The sequence below is a fragment of the Lutra lutra genome, chromosome 10 (genome assembly GCF_902655055.1).
Source record: "Lutra lutra chromosome 10, mLutLut1.2, whole genome shotgun sequence".
Taxonomy (NCBI): Eukaryota; Metazoa; Chordata; class Mammalia; order Carnivora; family Mustelidae; genus Lutra; species Lutra lutra.
In genome coordinates, this window is record NC_062287.1 from 74,614,219 (window position 1) to 74,633,186 (window position 18,968).

The 18,968-nt window shown below is 35.8% G+C and overlaps 1 protein-coding gene across 2 annotated transcripts in view; it reads left to right on the forward strand.

Annotated features, from left to right (window-relative positions):
- The window catches only part of PRMT3 (protein arginine methyltransferase 3), a 130,289-nt gene that overhangs the window by 86,486 nt on the left and 24,835 nt on the right, over positions 1–18,968 (forward strand). For both annotated transcript variants that reach the window (XM_047690512.1, XM_047690511.1), the window contains exons 12-13: positions 2,164–2,351; positions 4,348–4,434. In XM_047690512.1, the coding sequence (XP_047546468.1) occupies positions 2,164–2,351; positions 4,348–4,434 (275 nt within the window). The remainder of the gene's footprint in view (positions 1–2,163; positions 2,352–4,347; positions 4,435–18,968) is intronic.

Here is an 18,968-nt window from a genome sequence, read left to right on the forward strand (position 1 = left end):
CTATGATTGAATGATAAATTCCGAAGGCCGTGGATAGAAACAAAGTTTGGAGGAAGGGGAGGCTTATTTCTCTGCTGTTTAAGTGTAAAAACTAGTTAGTAATCATGGAATTATTTCTTTTTTGCATTTCTTTGATACATCTATACTTGCTTTCAGTTTATTGATCTAAGAAGATGTGATTTCTATTTTAATATATGAATCCCCTGGATTTTATTTGACGGACAAAATTAATTTTGTTATTTATTTGTCAGAGAAAAATATTTTTAAATTTATTTTTATTTATTTATTTGAGAGAGCAGTGTGAGCAAGAGAGAACACAGGTGGTGGGGGGGAGCAGAGGGAGAGAGAGAAGCAGGCTCCCCACTGATTAGGGAACCTGATGTGGTGCTCCATCCCAGGACCCCAGGATCATGACCTGAGCCACCCAGGTACCCCCAATATTTTTTTTTTAATTTGATGCCATACTTTTTACTCTTGTTATTAGAACAGTTTCTTCCCAAATCACTGTCTTCCATCACCTCTCTTAATACTCTCCTGATTTTCTTCTTGCTTAGGTAGCCCCAGCTTCTCAGCCATTTATTATCAGCCTCCTTTCCTTTTATACAACCTTTAAATTCTAGTACTCATCGTGTACTCTCCCTACATGACCTCATGAGCTCCTGTAACTCACATTTCCATTCATATGATCATCATCCCAGATTTATATCTTGAACCCAGATCATCTCTTAAATTTCAGTCCTGTTTATTTAGCTGCTTATTGGATATTTTTACCCATTTGTCCCATAAGCACTGAACTCTTTTGTTCCTCTTGAATCTGCCCTTATTTATTCCCTAATGTAAGGGTTAGTACCAAGATCTGCCCCACTGCTAAAGCTAAAAACTGTTGTCCTTGACTTTTCCCCCTTCATTACCTCCACAGCCAGCCAATCCTGTGAGTTCTTCCCCCTAAATATCTGTCGAACAGTGCAGGAGTTAGGGGCATCAACTGCCCCACCCTCTGTGTGGTCAAAAATCTGTAACTCTTGACTCCCCCAGAACTTACTACTAATAGCCTACTGTTGATTGGAAGCCTTAACATAAAGAGTTGATCATTACATTTTGTATATGTATTATATACTGTACTTTTCAGAGAAAAGGTGTTATTAATAAAATCCTAAGAGAAAACACATTTACAGTACTGTACTGTATTTATCAAAAAAAAAAAATCCATGTGTAACTGAACCCGTCTTGTTCAAGGGCCGGCTGTTTATATCTCCCCCTTTCCTTTCCCACAGCCATCACTCTACTTCAGATCACCCAGGTTATTACAACTGTCTCACTTTGTCTTTGTCTTAATCTTGCATCTTTCCATTCATTCTCCACATTGTATTCAATCTGGCGTTTCCAAAACCAAAATCTGATCAGGTTGTAACTCTGTGTAAGATTGTTCACAGGCTTGTTGTTAGTCTTAGAATAAAATCCAGTTTACTAACATGGTCAATCCAGCCGTGTTTTCTTTCCTCCCTGCTTACCTTTACCTTTTACCTTATATCTCATTCTCTTCAATTGGAGTGTATATTAATTGTGACCCCATATGCACGCTGCTCACTCTGCCTAGAACACTCCCTCCCTGCTCCTAATTCATGTGGTCTTCAGTTCTTATATACTATCCTGCAGCTCTGCTATAGCCATATCTGAATTAGCATTTTTTGCTGTGTACTCCCTCAGTATCTTCTACCTCCCCTTTCTTACTATTTATTACATCACCAGTAATTGCCCCTTTTTAAATGATTTGTCTCTTTCTACATGTTTCAGAGTAATGTATAAAGATTTAGTATCTTTGTAAAGTTAGCATATTATAAGTTTAATATTAACAGATATCTTCATTTCCAGTTTATTTGATTATGCTCTCTTATTTTAATTATTGTAATAAGAACCCATTGTTGAAATCCTTATTTTAGTCTTGCCATCACTGTAATGGAAATCTTTTTTTTTTAAAGAGGCTACAAGATGGAACTTGGTTATTTTCCCTGATCTATATCTGTGTTAATCCCCCACTACTAGTAATCAATTGCTAATAATTCATACTGATGATTTGGGGATTTGTATTTAGCCTTTTAAAAAAAGTATATTTTGCCACAAAGGGAGATAATGATAAATTGTTGGGAATTTTATCTGTTACAGTCTACCCTGATATTTGCACTATCAGCCTTGTGGCAGTAAGTGATATGAATAAACATGCCGATAGAATTGCTTTTTGGGATAATGTATATGGCTTCAACATGTCCTGTATGAAGAAAGCAGTTATTCCAGAAGCTGTTGTGGAAGTTTTAGATCCAGACACTCTTATTTCAGATGCTTGTAGTATTAAGGTAGGTGTTTTTACCAATTGTATTTTAACAGAATTGCCATTTTTATCAGTTTTCATTTATGAGTTCAGTATTTGAAATTAACATATTGATATTATATATGGGCTTTCAAAACAGTGGTTATCCTTCCTATATTAACCAGTCTAATGTACCTTGAGGTTACAGTATTTACCAGTTGACTGTATCATCCATTGGAATCACTTATCTTTTTGTATATCACAGTTCCTTACTCTGAGGGGTTTGAAGGTGAAAAGTCCTGCTGTATTATCATTTATGCTTCATCACTACCTCCATGGCCTTATTCTAGTTTCTCATTTATAGTGAGATTATTCATTCATGTCATATGTTCTATGCAGTTTAACATCTCACGTTCAAATCTCTTCCAGCTTTTCAGATTAAGTAATTACACTGAATTTGCCTATGAAGCTGAAGCCCTACTCTGTTCAGATTTCTCAGTTAATTCCTTTTGTGTTTTAAAATCTTACCGTTCATCATGTTACTCTTTAGTTTTATTGTGAATTTTGCTGTGTCAAATTTACATAGGTTAAATAATAACTTTGCAGTGAAAAGTCATTGCTTTTCTTAAAAAATCCTTAATTTGTCTGTTTTAATTAGATATAGTTTGTTCAGTTTTAGGTTCAGAGCATTGTCTGATATTTGTTGTCACACTTTCATAGCATCAATAATTGTTCTCTGCATAGAATGGATATTCAATAAATATTTGTATATTTTCTTCATAGATAAAATATTTAAAGTTGGCATATTATAATAAACTTAAAAAGTTTCTCAACAAGAGCAAGCTGATTAAAATTGCATTTAGCTTTTAAGAAAAAACTGTAACCTGGTTAATGATTATAGTACTGTTGAATCCTGTGGTACACTGATAATAAGAGATTTATTTGCATTCCTTGATTCTGGCTAGGAGTGTACAGTTCCAGCCAACTCAGCCTCAAGGCTGTGCAGAAAGAGGAGGGTAGTAGGGGGAGGGACTATTTTTCTCTATAGTGCTCTCTCTTTAATGCCCAAAACTTCTATGAATAAATAGTTGAAATAGAAGATTTTAGACTTATAACAAAGATGTTCAAAAAGTACACATACTCTTTCTCTTTTTTTTAAACATTAATCAGTATTTATTTACTTGTTTGCTTGGGTAAATATATTTTGTTCCATGTTCCACAATGCTCTATAAATAAAACTCAGCCACACTGTAACTTCTTTAAAATTTTTTCAAGCTATTTAAAAGAGGGTAATGGCTCAAGTACATAGTCCTATGAATTGTGTATGCTGTGTCATAATCTACTCATGGCAAGTCAGGCCTTCATGACCTCCCTGCTCTCCAAAGTGAAATGAAGAAGGAATTGAACCAGGGCAGAACAGAAAGATAAGGCTCTTTGGCCATTGTTTTCCTGAGTTGAATCTTCTTCCTTGGCTTGGCTCTTTGATTTTATCTGTTACGGTTTTTCCTAATATCTAACAAACTTTCCTTCAAATGCAGTTACAAAAAGGAATTCTAAAATACCTTATCCTTTTCATTAGCCTATGTTTTCAAGTTGGCATTTTCTATAAAAATGTTGACTCTTATCATGTATAATTTATAGCAAATGTGTACCACTAATGGTATACAAAATTATTTTAGTTGGAAAACAAGAAAAGAATTTTATTTGAAGATGTTTTACTGTATCTCAGAAAAACTCTAGCACATCAGAGCCATGATTTGATATATAGTGTTCTTACAAGAAGTCTAAGTAAAAAAATACTCATTTGGTTTATACAAAAATTAAATGATAGTGCTAGTAGCCTTTAAATTTGAAAACAACCCCAGAAAAGAAAAAGAGGGGAAAAAAAAAACCAACCCAGAAGTGAGGTTCGAATGATTAAACTTTGCAAACCATTGGTTTACAGTAATCCTTTTTGCATAAGAAATATTTATCTGTTTGGTTTTGGGTTTGTTTTCACTATTTTTACTAAATTCTTCCTTCCACTCTTTCTTAATGGGTAGCAAATAGATTGCCATACAACATCTGTCTCAGCTTTGGAGTTTTCTTCAGATTTTACCCTGCAAATTACAAAGACATCCATGTGCACGGTAAGCGGTTTCATCTCCTTTCACAAATCTCACTAGCAGTGCAGTTGATGGGCAGGCTAATGAATTAATTACCGGACCTGTGATGAATGAAAAAGACTATTGCCTTCGACAGTCTATCTTTGCCTTTGTTAGGCTATTGAACAGATCTGTTTTGATGGGTCAGTAGACTTCAAAAAAGTTAGTTTAGTTGAGAGGAGAAAGTACTAGGACACCATGTTTGCAATGATTTTTCTTTATAGAGTCTTCCTCATTGCCTCTCATGTAACTAATTGAGAGTACTCGTCTTTATCTTCATAGACAAGTTCATGTCCTACACCTCCTGATAACTCTTAACACTCAATATAGATGGAAGTAAAATATTTTCATTTGGTATAATATTTTATATTCCTCTGTAAAATATAAGAAAGAAATGATGAATTACCTTTTTTTAAAGAAGCATCCTGGTGTAATGGGCATTAGAAAAGTTAGTCTGGATTCCCATTTGGTTCTGGCACTCACTAGTTCCTTACTTTGCTCAAGTTACCTAGGTAATCTATACCTCAGACTAATCAACTGCTTTAAGAGAAATAGTAATAATTTCTATCTTGTAGACTAGTTACACAGATTAATGAATTAATATATGTGGAAGCACCTACAAAGTAGCCAGAAATGTTAGGTTATTAAAATATATTAATTTTTTTCTTAAATATTTTCTAACTGTTTATTAATACTAAGATAACAATATTTTTTACCAGGAGACTCAGAATGTTAATAAAATGTGAGCCTTTACTTAAGAAAGTATGATTTTATGTAAGTGGTATTGATACAAATATTTATATTAAAAATTAATTGTATAGTTTTTGAAATACTAATTGTACCTTCAAATTAAAATTTTACTGAAAACTGTATAATCTATAACTGTGTGAAACAGATTATAGTCATGTTGACTTTGACTCTTGAACCTGACTTTTTAAAAGATAGACATACAAAAGATTTTATGACTTCTTAAAAATTGTTTCTGTTCATTTTGATCTAATAATTATTTTATATCAAGTGAGTAACAGTGTGCTTTGATGTTTTGAGGAATTCCTTTCATTGAAATTGTTTTTACAGTTTTTAAAAAGTAGCTATCTAGATCCCAGATTTTTTATTTTATTTTTATTTTATTTGGGGAGACCTATTATATTTGTTTAACTGATAAAAACAAAATTTCATTCTTCCCATTCATTTCTCCCAGATTTTCCAGTTGTCCTTTATAGTAACTGAAATAATTTGTTCAATTGAAATTATAGACTAAAGGTTTTAAGTCTTAGAGTTAAGCTCTGTGTTTGATGTTAGTAATCCTTGAGAGTTAAAAAAAAGATGTCTTGATTAATGACAGTTGATTGATCTATAAGGGAATTCTTAGATAGAAATTGGCATATTACCAGTATTATTAAGTAATATTATTTTAGGTCATCTTTCTGTGCCCTTCACATGAATCAGAGGAGAGCAAATGTAAAACTGTAGTGAAGACTTGAAAAGCTGTTTTTAGCTGTGGATATTTTTTAGCTTTAGGTAGACAGAGGAGTTTACTGAGTTTTTTTGAAATGTTCTTTATTTTTTGGGTTATTGGTCAGGGTTCTTAGTTTTAGACAACAAAGTCCAAATCAGCTTGTTAAAGCAAAAGGTGATTTACTGAAGAGTTAAGCAACATAATTCCAGACATACTGGGAGAGCTAAAGGAATAGACAAAATACTCTCAAACCGCATCTTAGAACTAGCTTGGCCACAAAGCAGGCCTGTACCACTGCAGACCCTGTAAACCTGAGAGCCCTTGGCCCTCTCAGTGAGCGGTAGGCCCCACTGACGAACCCAGATGAGCAGAGTTCTTCACTCCCATCCTGTTCCTATACCCCCTGCCCACGTCATGCTGTCCAGTTCCTCTGTCCAGATCTTCATTCAGCACCTCTGGCAGCACATAGGTCCAGTTGTACACTAGTGATTAAAAAGTCTCAGCAAGCAGTTTTAGCTGCAGTAGTGTTGTGCTACAGAAGAGTTTCACGGTGCATATATAGAATTATTTTCTGTTCCTGTTACTTGCCATAGAGTAAAAGAAGCTTTTTGTTGAAATAAATTGTACTTACGTTTTAATGATCTTGGTTTTATTCTGCATGTTTAAAAGAATAAAATAGAAACCAAACACAAAAAAGCTCATAAAGTCTAACACAAAAACTGTAATAGAAATTTTTGTATTAAAGAACATATCAAGTAGGTACTTGCTGCATTTGTTCCCCTAAAGAGTTCCGTAAGAAAGATAAATCCAAAAGAAACTGTTATATTACCTTATTTCTTTAAAGAGCCTTTTAGATTAATATTTTTATTCCCAGCATGCCTGAATGATTTCAGTATAAAATTCTGGAAACGAGGTAAGTCTAATGTTTAGGTAGGAGGTGGTAGAAGGTTGAAGTGGACTTGTGTACAAGTCTGATCACTGCTGAAGAACATACTCCTGTAATCACCTTTGAGAGGAATGTATAGTTTCAAACCATATTTATTGGATACATGCCAGGTACTGAACATAGAAATTTTAGTACTTATTCAACTTTAACCCTGAGATTATTCTGTCAAATAATTTGTCAACAAAAATTGTCTTAGTGATAATGTCTTAGTCATTGAACACTTGCATGACAGACAACATGCTAATCACTTTAAAATGATTATTTCATTTAGTCTTCTTTTTTTTTTCCATTTAGTCTTCTTAATAACCATTTGAAGTAGGTACTAATATTCCCATTTTTGGGGTGAAGAAAAATAAATCACTGTGTCTTGTGAAATATCCTGACCCCCCTAAAAAACAACTCTGATAGGATTGTACAAGCTATTAAGGGAAGATACAGAAACTTATGAATGAGATATTTGAGGTGTGGAAGAAGAGAGGTAGCCTGTTGCATTTGAAACAGATCTGAAAAATCTAAAATATGTTGCATATGAAACAGGTCTGAAAAATGTGATTCTCAGCTAATAGTCTCGCAGTTGTTGGTAGGGAGAGAGAGAGTGTGATCAAAATACGCTCTTTCTCAGAGAAAGGGCTAACAGATTTATATGATAAAGTAAGTGACATAGCCCATCTTCTTTGTTGCAAAGAAAAAGTAGATCTTCAAAAAATTTTTTTCTTCATATTTTCAGAGTGTATTTTTTGTTTTTCAGTCAAGCATCTACATGTCTTAAGAACTTCCTTTCCCTCCCAGCATGCTTACCCTAATCTGATCCTGGCATGAATAAGGGTTTGTGGCCTGTAATACCTTTATTACAGTTTCATTATTTGTGAGTCCCAACTATCCATCATATCTACTCCAACTATCTTTTGCTCTTTGAGGTGGTGCCAACTCCGTACACTCTTCTGCTACCAACCATCTGGAGCTATTATACAAGCCTAGTCTCTAAGGCTACTTTTAAATAGATAGATTATTCGCCTGGTTACTTGGGAATAATCCACAACAAAGGTATTAAAAAGGATGAGTGCCTAATTGGAACTTTGTTTCTCCTTTATAGTGTAAGAAAAATTAGTGAAAATACTTAAAAAAAAAAAAAAGGCAGTACCTGCCAAAGAGATGGAAAAGTTACTTTGGGGAGGAAGAGGTATGGCTTCTTTAGATAGTGTAAAGAAAAAAGTATCTGCTTTTCTACTGCTGAGTACAAACCTTCAAATATATTAAAAAATATTAAAATCCTCCTGCTTAAAACTTGAATGCATAGCCAAAAAGTAAGATGGATTTCTCTGAGTAGTTAAGCCCATTTTAAATATATGCATAACCATTTATTTCTAATGAGATTCTAAATTTGTAGCCTAATTAAAATATTAGAGGAAATTGGATTTTTCAAAGTAACAAGATACTAAGAAAACCCCCTTTGCATTTAATTTCAAAAGCATGTGTGCTGTAGACTGATAGTGATTTTAGATGGCTTTCTCAAGTTTGTTAGAACCTTTAATAAAACATCTTTTCTTTGCAGTGTTCACCACCAACACACACAGGCACATACACCACAGAAGAAATTTGATAGCATTTTTAATGTAGTGTTTTTGTATTAATAAACTTTTTTATGTTTTGGGGAATTTAACAGGTTATGATAATTATATGTGTCTTGGATCTTGGTTAAAGGATAATTTTCCAATGACTAGTAGCACATACATAGCAATTTTTTAACATTTTTAATGTATCTTATATTATTGACAGTTTAGGTCAAATTGCCTTTGCTTTTATGATGAGGTATGAATTGTTAGCATCTGACTATGACAACAGGCTGCCTAACATTGCAGTAAATGAGCAATCAAGTCCATTATTATGTGGAAAGTTTACAAGTGTTCAAAGGGAAGTAGTTTAAAGCCATACAACTTAGAACTAATATGTTATATTTTGTGAGTTCTAGTGTATTTTTGTCATTTATGCAATTGTGTAATATTCTCCCTTTGTGTTCCATCAGGGTTTATACTGGCATCTGTGTGTATAAGCTCCTTAAAGATAGAGGCAAGCATATGCATTGAATGACTCTTCATACTGCCTTTTATGTAACAAATGAGTTGTTTACCTTTAAAAGGAAAATATTTAAGATGATTTTATCAGATTACATGTATAAATCTTGTGTGTATGACATGTAAAGATTTTTATTTGATATATTAACTCTTAGAGCAGTCATTTTTATATTTTTAATTTCAGCATTATATTTTCTTTTATTCTGCATCTCTGCTAGCGTGCACTAACAATGACTGGTACAACAGTGTTCAGTTTGCATAAACTTCCCTTAATATATTCCTAAACGTCATTTAACAAAGAACAATATTTTTCCTAGGCATTTTTCTTTTACTACAGTTGCTAAATTAAAGATGAGCCACTGGAGTAAATAAAAACCAACAGACCTTTTTTTATATTTGTACTTAAAAACCTCTTACAGTAAAGTCTTCCGGATTTTATCAAAGTACACTAATATGAGTATGGTGGCATTGAGAGGTTTTTAATTTTTATCATAACTTTAAAAATCATTAATATAAGGATTTATATTAACAGATTTTTCAGTTAAACAAATATTAAATACTATGTCCCAGGCACCTGTCTGAAATCTATGTACAAAGGTGTGCGCACGCAACACACACACACACACACACACACACACATCCCTGTTCTCTGTCCTGAAAAGGCACTTAAGTGACAGGAGACAGGGGCTAAGAAAATTTCAGTATGAATATAAAATTCTGAGTATAGATGTATACACAGAGTGGTTTGGGAACGGGAACACAAAAGAGATATTTTCTGGAGGAAATATTGTAGTTGGTAATTAAATTCTATAGCCAAGATTCTATGAGGAAGAAAAAAACACTTTGTCGCTCCCCAGAAGATTTTATTTTAAATGAGGGAACCTGATTCCAAGGATGAAAAGGTTGAAGGAAAAGACTGAAGTATAGTAGCCATTTAAGAAGTTCACTTTGGGATAATTTGTTTACCTATTATTTAATTCACTTTTTTTTCTTCATCTACAGTCTTTCTGCTGTTAAGATAGCCGCTAAATACTTTCATGTTAAATATCATGTTTTTCAGTTCCATAATTTCTATTTTCATTTTTTGAGTTATCATTCCTTCATTTTTTTTTAAACCAGTTTGGTCAACCTTTTAATCTAAATTTCGTAACATATTTATAATCACTCTTTTAAGATCTATTTGCTACTTCCCTAAGCCAACTGTGATTCTACTCTGTTTTTTTTTTTTTTTTTTTTAAGTTTTATTTACGTAAGTAATCTCTACACCCAGTGTGGGGCTCAAACTCACAACCCTGAAACTAAGGGTTGTGCACTCCTCCGACTAAGCCAGCCAGGCACACCCCTGTTGCTTTTTTTCTTTTGATTATGGGTCACATTTTCCTCTTTCTTCTCATATTTCATAATTTTATATTTTGTGTTAGCCATTATTTGAAAGGATAATACAGATTAAATAGGTAATATTTTCCCCTAGAAGGGGTTCCACTTACCTCTGCCTGGCAGCTAGGTTTAAAGGGCTGATACCTTTTACCTAATTTGGAATTGAGGTTGGTCAGGGCTAGGTACTAGGGGCACAGGATTAGGCCTCTCTCTCTCACAGTTTCTTGGGAAGACAGTCAAAATACAGCTGAGTTTAGGGAGAAAGACAAAGTCGGGATATTTATGAGGTTTGGAAAATCTGATCATCAGTGGATCTGTCAGTACCGAGCAGGAAGTTGGCAACGGGAGGAAAGGTCCTCATGTGGCTATGGCATGGCTCATGATCTAGTTGAGAATTGATAGATGCAATGAGAGGGTGAGTTTGAAAGTGTATCTTGAAGAGTAAACAGTCTAGTTGAGCTTTCTCTTTTAAGAAGAAGGCATTTGCTCTCTCGGGATTAGTTGAAAGGTCTGTTGGTGTAGACAGATTTTCATAAGGTGCCTGAAACAAACAACTTCATCTCCTAGGCAGATGGCAGAGTTGAGTAGTAATGTCATGTTGATGGGGACAGTGAACTGTGTGCTTGTAGATGATTTTGGCTTTGGGATCTAAGCATTGCAAGAAAACCTCTGCCTGCTTCGAAGCACAACTACCAGCTTCGTCCACCTTCTGGGTTTGCTAGCTCTACCTATCAGGCTTTTCCAGACTCTAGTGTACCATACTAGCTCAGACCTGCCCATTAAAAATTGACTGGGTTCTCCTTGTTCCAGCTAGGTTGCTGTGCCTACAGCATTTTTTGCTGTTTTTCCCACCCAGGGTCCCAACATTGGATAAATGCCCTCAGGTATGAAAGCCACTGTTTCTCTCTGCTCAATTAAAGGGGGCTGGCTGGCTTATTCCTCTCTGAAAATAGTTAATCTAGACTTCTTTGCCTTCAAGATTCTTCTGTATTAATGAAAAACATGATTGCTTAGTTTAGTGAAGGTGTTTTTATTTTTGTTGTTAATATCAATGTGAAGACCCTTTGCAAACCTCTACATCCTGACTAGAAACAGAAGTCCCTGCCTGCATTGTTTTTAAAAGCCCAATGTGGAAAATCTGGGCTTATGTGTTAAAGATTTTTGAAAGTTGGGAAAAGTAAATGAACATAAATTCAGTCCATGAACTAAAAAATAAATTGTATGTTACCTCCCAATTCTCATTTTGGTTTTCTTCGCCTTTTTTTAAATGACATACTTGATAAATGATAGATATATTTGAGAGACACTGATAATTCTTTTGAGGGAGTCAAAACAAGTCTTTGGTTTACAGTTTTTTTTAAGGCTAATGCAAATGTTATTAAATGAAACTTTAAAATGTTTAAAATTCAAACTTTAATGATTCCTTACTCATAGTATTGTTTTTATTTTACTTTTTAATTAAGCTTTAAATTTTTCCAATAGCTTACAAATAAACTTAAGATGAGCCTATTTCTTTGTAATTGTGTTCTTAAGTCTTTTTTCAAGGCTTTTGAAAAATCTCTGACAGTTGAAACCTGCTAGTTCCAAATTCATTTCTTGGGTATTAAATCAGCTCTTAGTACTTTTAGGTGTAAATTGACCTAATTTTGACCTTGCAAAGCTAATCAGCTAAGGAAACTAATTATTAAAACACATCTGTGCTGCTTAGAAATTGTAAGATTTGTTTTGAACTTGCATCATAGATTTTAGTGGGACATCTGGTATATATTTTAATAGGCTTCATTAAGTAAATTTTATGTGTTGGGGGGAGGACATTTCTAATTATGTGATTCTACCTCTCCGTCAGTTTTAGATTTCTCCTTATATAAATGACCATAAGATCTAGAGCATGGTCCATAACTTTGTACTCTTCTCTGAAACCTAAACCTTTGTAGTTAGGCCTCGGTGGCGGTGACAGTACTTAAATCTCTTCAGTTATTCTCAGACTGTTTTTTGAGTAGCATTATGTGCTAAGAGCTGGAAGGCATTGGGGATATAATAACAAGCCAAAACAGTTCTTCTATTCACAAAGCATAAATGAGGGAGACTGATATTTAAATTCACTTTATGGTTACATGTGATAATGGCATTCTAGTTATAAAAGAAAGTGTCGATATTTTTTAGAGATGTAAACTGAAGTATTTCGGGGAGAAATGACATATCGGGCATTTGCTTCAGAACAGTTCAGCAAAGATAAGGGGGCAGAGGAAGATTAGATGAAGTAAATTTGCCAAATAGTGCTAACTGTTGAATATGGGTGACAGGTACTCAGAGGTTCTATAATTGTGTGTGTGCTTAAAATGTTTTATACGTAGATGTTTTTAAAGAAAAATACTAATGACAGCATACTAAGAAATGTGTAAGAGTGATAAGGCACTGTGCTAAGTTGTTTCCATACGACACGGCGACCTGCTATTATAGCTACCAAAGCTGAATACATGCTTACTCTGTGGCTTAACTGTTTCACTCTTAGGTCTTTACACAACAAAAGTGTGCTCATGTTTGCCAAAAGATATGTACACAAGTGTCCATTGTGGCCTACTTGATTATAATCCCGAACTGGAAACAAGCTTAATGTTTATCAGCAGTAAAATGGATAAATTAATGTAGTATATTTATGGAGTAGTATATGTCAATGAAAAAAGGTGATCTTGAGTATACGCCGCAACATGGATGAATTCTTCATGAACAGAAAAATATCTGGAAAGTTTAAAAATACACCATGGAGCGCCTGGGTGGCTCAGCCGGTTAAGCACCCGACTCTTGATTTTGGCTCAGGTCATGATCTCAAGGGCCTGTGATCGAGCCCCACATCAGGCACTGTGGTCAGTGGGGAGACTGCTTGAGGATTCTGTTGCCCTCTGCCCCTCCCCCCAACTTTAATGCATGTACGCGTGTGTGTACGCACACACTTTCTCTAAAATAAATCTTTTTACAAAATAAACAAAAACATATTTTTTAATACAACATGGCACTCTGTTACAAGCTGTCTACTTCATCTGGAGCCCAGAAATGATTTGTACCATTGCCAGAAAAACTAGTTGAATTGAACTTACTGAGGGATGGTTTATACATTAGGGATTTTCCAGAGTAATTTTGATTACTTGATTTAACCATTATGTGACTTAATTCTTCATGTAATATATGACTCTACTATAAAAGGGGGCTTTGTCTCATATTCAGAGGGATTCTATCTAGGTCTGATATTGTTTGTATTTGACTAAAGTCCAGGTGTACCCATTGCATTGCCTATAAAATCTTGCATACTTCTGTCTGACCCCCACCCCGTATCTTTCTTTTTCCCAACCACAGAGTCTAGCCTTCTGAGCTAAAACCCAGAGGATTTTAGCCTTTTTAAAATCTGGATTTTTTTCACTTACTTTTTGGTTAGTTGCCTTCCTTTCTATTTTTGTACTTTTTCCTTGGAAATGTACCATTAAGAAAAATTTAATTTTTTAAAAAGATATGTTTCCCACTTCCTAATAACTTTGAGGTATATATTCATTGAGTAGAGTAGCGGGATGAATCACCTGCAGTATTAAACCATTATTTAAACCTGCTCAGAGAGAATGCAGAAGTCCACAAAATGAGAAACCCTGAACTTGAGTCCTTAGAGCGAAGAGATTCCTATGCTTGAGCCTCCTTTGAAAGCCATGCTGTAAATAATGCCTCTGAATCTGCATTTTTGAAAGTTCATTAACAGTGGTTTTAAAGCCTCCAGTTGAGTTATATTATAAAAGGATTTGAACATCATATTGTTCTAAAATAGAATTTGAGTAGAGTGTTGAAATTCTTCTGTTGCATTACAATCATAATTTAATTCTAGATAGGAATAGGGTCATGCTTGAAATCAGCAATGCCAAAGGTCAGAATAAATTTGAGAGAAATAATCACACTCAAGCAGGACCGAAATACTTATCTCAAGCACAGCAATAAGCATAAAAATGGCTTATTTATTACACAATCAATAATAGTGAACTCTTTATTGGATGTGTCAGGGGAGTTCCCCCAGACTTATCTCAGAGGCTGCCAATTAGCATTATTACGTTGTGATAATAAATGAGTTTGACCAGGTATTTTCCTCTTTGATTTAGGCAGTTATCCCCAGAGTAATGACCTATAAGGAAGTAATCTTCTCAGTTCAGATTTCCTTCGACTCATGCTTTGGCAGAAGCCATCACGAAAATTGGCATTCAGAAATCCTGAACATCCTAAAGCACCTAATGTTTCCAGCTGTCTGATGTATGCATATGTCTTCACAGGAAGGATCAGTCTTTATTGGAAGATGAATCAAGAATTGGAAAAATAAATCTTGTTACAAATACCATATGGCTCAGAACATACCAGTTAACAAAATCAGTCCATCTTTCTCTTTTCTAGAAGACTGAATGAGAAAAAGGCCAATCTTGAAATAGTAGAGAGTTTTCTAAAAGTGATTAAAATCAAAAAGGAAAGTTTGAACAGTGTTAATGTAACTGGTTAAAAGCTTCAGTTTTAGGGGTGCCAGTGTGGCTTAGTTGGTTGAACATCCGACTCCTGATCTCAGCTGAGGTCTTGATCACAGGGTCATGAGTTTGGGTCCTGCATTGGGCTCCATGCTGGGTGTGGAACCTCCTTTAAAAAAAAAAAAAGGAGGGGGGGGGCGCCTGGGTGGCTCAGTGGGTTAAGCCGCTGCCTTCGGCTCAGGTCATGATCTCAGAGTCCTGGGATCGAGCCCCGCATCGGGCTCTCTGCTCTCTTGGGGAGCCTGTTTCCTCCTCTCTCTCTGCCTGCCTCTCTGCCTGCCTCTCTGCCTGCTTGTGATCTCTCTGTCAAATAAAAAAAAAAAAAAAAAAAAAAAAGCTTCAGCTTTAGACCCAGTGAACTGAGTTTTACTAGTATAACTTTAGAAAGAAGTATTTAACTTCTCTGAATTTCAGATTTTTCATCTGAAAAGCGGAGATCATAACAGCAATACCTACCTCATTATTTGAGTGTGCTAAATGAGATGATGCACACAAGCACTTACCACTATGCCTGGCACATAGAAAGTCTCCATAAAATAAGCCAATTAATATTTCATTTGTTTTCCTGCCTTGTTGCACTTTCAATGAAAAGGTTGTACTTTTTTTAAATTTTTTTATTATTTTTTTAAGATTTTATCTATTGCAAAGAGATCACAAATAGAGGGGCAGGCAGAGGGGGTGGGAAGAAGCAGGCTCGCCGCTGAGCAGAGAGCCGGATGTGGGGCTCGATCCCAAGTCCCTGAGATCCTGACCTGAGCCAAAGGTAGACACTTATCGACTGAGCCACCCAGGCGCCCTCAAAGACTACTTTCTTTACAGGCAAAGGTAATGCAATGAAAACTCTTTAATTTGTCCATATACCTGACTATCTGATGTATTGGGGAAATTAGACCTTTCTTCAAAATGCTTCATTTATGCAAATAAGCTGCCTCTAAAAGCAAAATCACTTCTTTTCTACCTGCAGTTTTGCAAAGAGTCACATTTTAAATTTCTAGATCACAAAGACCGTGACCTAGCTATTACAGAATGCCCTTCGCTTTAACAAGGATATGTCCTGGCTGTCCCAAAAGATTGCACCGTAGCATTCCACCTGATTTCTTATTCTTTTCTGCTCATCCTTTAATTCAGCATCCAACCTCATGGATACAGGGTGGGCCAGAATCAGTCCTGTGGCCCCAGAAATGTAAGTTATTGTCTCACCCAGCAGTGTGCAGAGGAAGCAGTCAAAAAACACTGAAATTACAGATATAAAGGCAGAACTTATGACACCTGGTATAATTACCTTCTTTGAAAATTGCAGCCTCCACAAGGGCAAACATCAGTGAATGCCACCAAGTACTTAGTTCTCACTTCAGCTGTTGGATCCTTTTTTAGTAGGGCTCAGATGGGGAGGAGGAAACCATCTTTTTACCTCACTTTTTTTTTTTAGATTTATTTATTTATTTGAGAGAGAGTGCACATGAGCTGGGGTGAGTCGGGGGCAGAGGGAGAGGGAGAGAGAATCTCAAGCAGGTGCCCCACCAAGTACAGACCCTGATGCATGGCTGGTTCCCAGGACCCTAAGATCGCAACTTGAGCTAAAATCAAAAGTCAGATGCTTAACCGATGAGTCACACCGGTACCCCTACCTCACTTTTCCAAAGAGAAAATACCCTGTTCATTTCTGGAAAGTAAAGTGCACCACATCTTCTACCTGCCCCCTTTTTCCTGTCTGTCGGAGTTTCTTTCAGTGTTTGATCTCTCAATTTATAGTCCCAAAGGCCTGTAAAAACAAGTGGCATTTGGAATGTCTGGGTGGCTTGGTCAGTTGAATGTCTGCCTTTGGCTTGGGTCATGATCCCGGAGTTCTGGGATCGAGTTCTCTGTGGGGCTCCATGCTCAGTGGGGAGTCTGCTTCTCCCTCTGTCTACTGCTCCCCCTGCTTGTGCCCTCTCTCTCTCTGCAAAAACAAACAAAAACAAGTAGCATTTGGTAGGACTTGATCACCTAGGAACAAAAATGGGTTTTAAGAGTTTTCAGTTTTAAACCTCTTCAGCCATCATTAAACTGGTTTCTTTTGTTTTTTGTTGATTTTTAAATTCAATATATATCCTATTTTGTGCTTAAAATTTAGAATGTTTACTTATCATTGATATTATTTTCTGCCTTTTGAGGAACTAGGAATGGGCCATAGAGCCTTTAGGTGGGTAGTTTTTAGGGAACATTAAAAAGCAGCATGAAAAATGGAATATAAGGAACAATAAGCATTGGTATAAAACAGTGAGAAACTGATGCTATGCCAGGAAGTAGGTAGGCGATAGAAATCTAGAGAAGCAGTGGGCTGCACGTTGTTTAGTGGCAAGCACACACATGCAGAAATGCTTTCCAAGACAACTTTTCATTTAAGCAACATGTATTGAATACTAGTCCTGTGTATACTAGGATGCTAGTTCTGGCTTCTGTGTTAGGTACTGCGAGTACAACACAATATAATCTCTGATCCCCAAGACCTTAGTTTAAGAGAGGCCAATGTATAAATAGATAATTGTACTATGGTATTCTATAAGAGAACTTTAATAAGAGAGGCGTATAAAAGATACCCCTGGCCTGGCACACTCTTATCTGCTTTTCCTCAGTAATCCTATTCATACTTAAGGTTTTACTTTAGGCATGGCTTCTTCCCGAAAGCCTTCCTAATACCGTGTGCACTAGATTAATGGGGAGCAAATAACTGTTGTCAGTGTAGACTTCAAAGAATATTTCCCTAAAGTAGTTGACATCTAATAGCAATTTTGAATTTAAAAAATAGGAAGTTATAAGAGAAGTAAAGCATCATGATTTTCTTTTCCCAAAGGCTGACAGGAGTTGAGCATATAATATCACTTCATTATTCATTTATTAGTTCTCTCAATTAGCAACTCTTTATTAATTTTCTATAGAGCCTGCACTTCCTGGCTCTTTCATGCCTTTGTAACTGCACAGTTGCCATCACTGTTGAGGTAGAATGTCCAGGTGTTGTGCCTGGGCAGTGAGGATACGGAGGAGAGCACAGACGTAGTGAGACTGCCCTTAAGGGCTGTTGGGCTCTGTAATTAAACCAAAAGCACTTTGAGCATGGAATGTGTTATTACAGAGAGAAATAGAGAAACATCTATTCGGCGGGATTAGAGAAGACTAAGCCCAGAGGAAATAATGTGTAAACAGACACATGGTAAATGAGAAGAAGCTAGTTTAGGGAATGGGGGAGTATTATAGGCAGGGAGCCTTAAGTAGCAAGGAAAAAATGCAGTAATAAATCTGCCCCCTATAGTGGTGGACTACATAAAATGGAGTGACCCTTTTGCTGAGAATAACTACAAAAGCTAAAGAAAATATAAAACACTATCTGTTTGAAGGTATCAGAGAGATAAATTAATAAAGCATTATCAAGCTAAAACTCAGAAAAGAAGACAATCCAGAGAAATGAGACTGACGTTTGGGTCTGCGTTTGCCCTATAGGCATTTACCAATTCAGAAGTAGCAGCTAAGATTTGCGTAGCCCTTTGATAGCCTCACATGGATAGGAATATAAACATCGGGCCTTTGTGATTCCCCAGTGCTTTGCATTGTGACCATGAAAGACTGCACCCAAGAATAGGGTAAAATTATAGGATAAATAAACCCTTCCATGGACTGCAGCCTAGCTTCACATCATCTGGGTGACCCAGGACATTCTCAAACCCCATTATTAGATTAAGATGATCTTAGGGTTGCCAGCACCCCCAGATTCATTGCACAAAGATTCTTTCTAGAAGATCATTATCATTGGCCTTAAATCATTTCTACAGTTTTTCAGATATAAGGTACAGATTATAATCAAAGGTAATCAGTCACACAAGGACACAAGACAACATAAATCAATAACCAGCTGAAATAGTAAGCAATAAAAACAGAGCTCCAAGTGCTCCAGATTTTAGATATGCCAGATATGGACTTTAAAATAACTCTTTGGGGACCTGGATGACTCGGTCGTTAGCGCATTTGGCTCTTCAGAGTCGTGAGTTCACACCTGATTTTAGGCATGGAGCCTATTTTAAAAAGTTAAAAATAAAAATAACTATGCATACGAAGTTGAAGGACAAAAGAAATTGTAAATTTCAAGC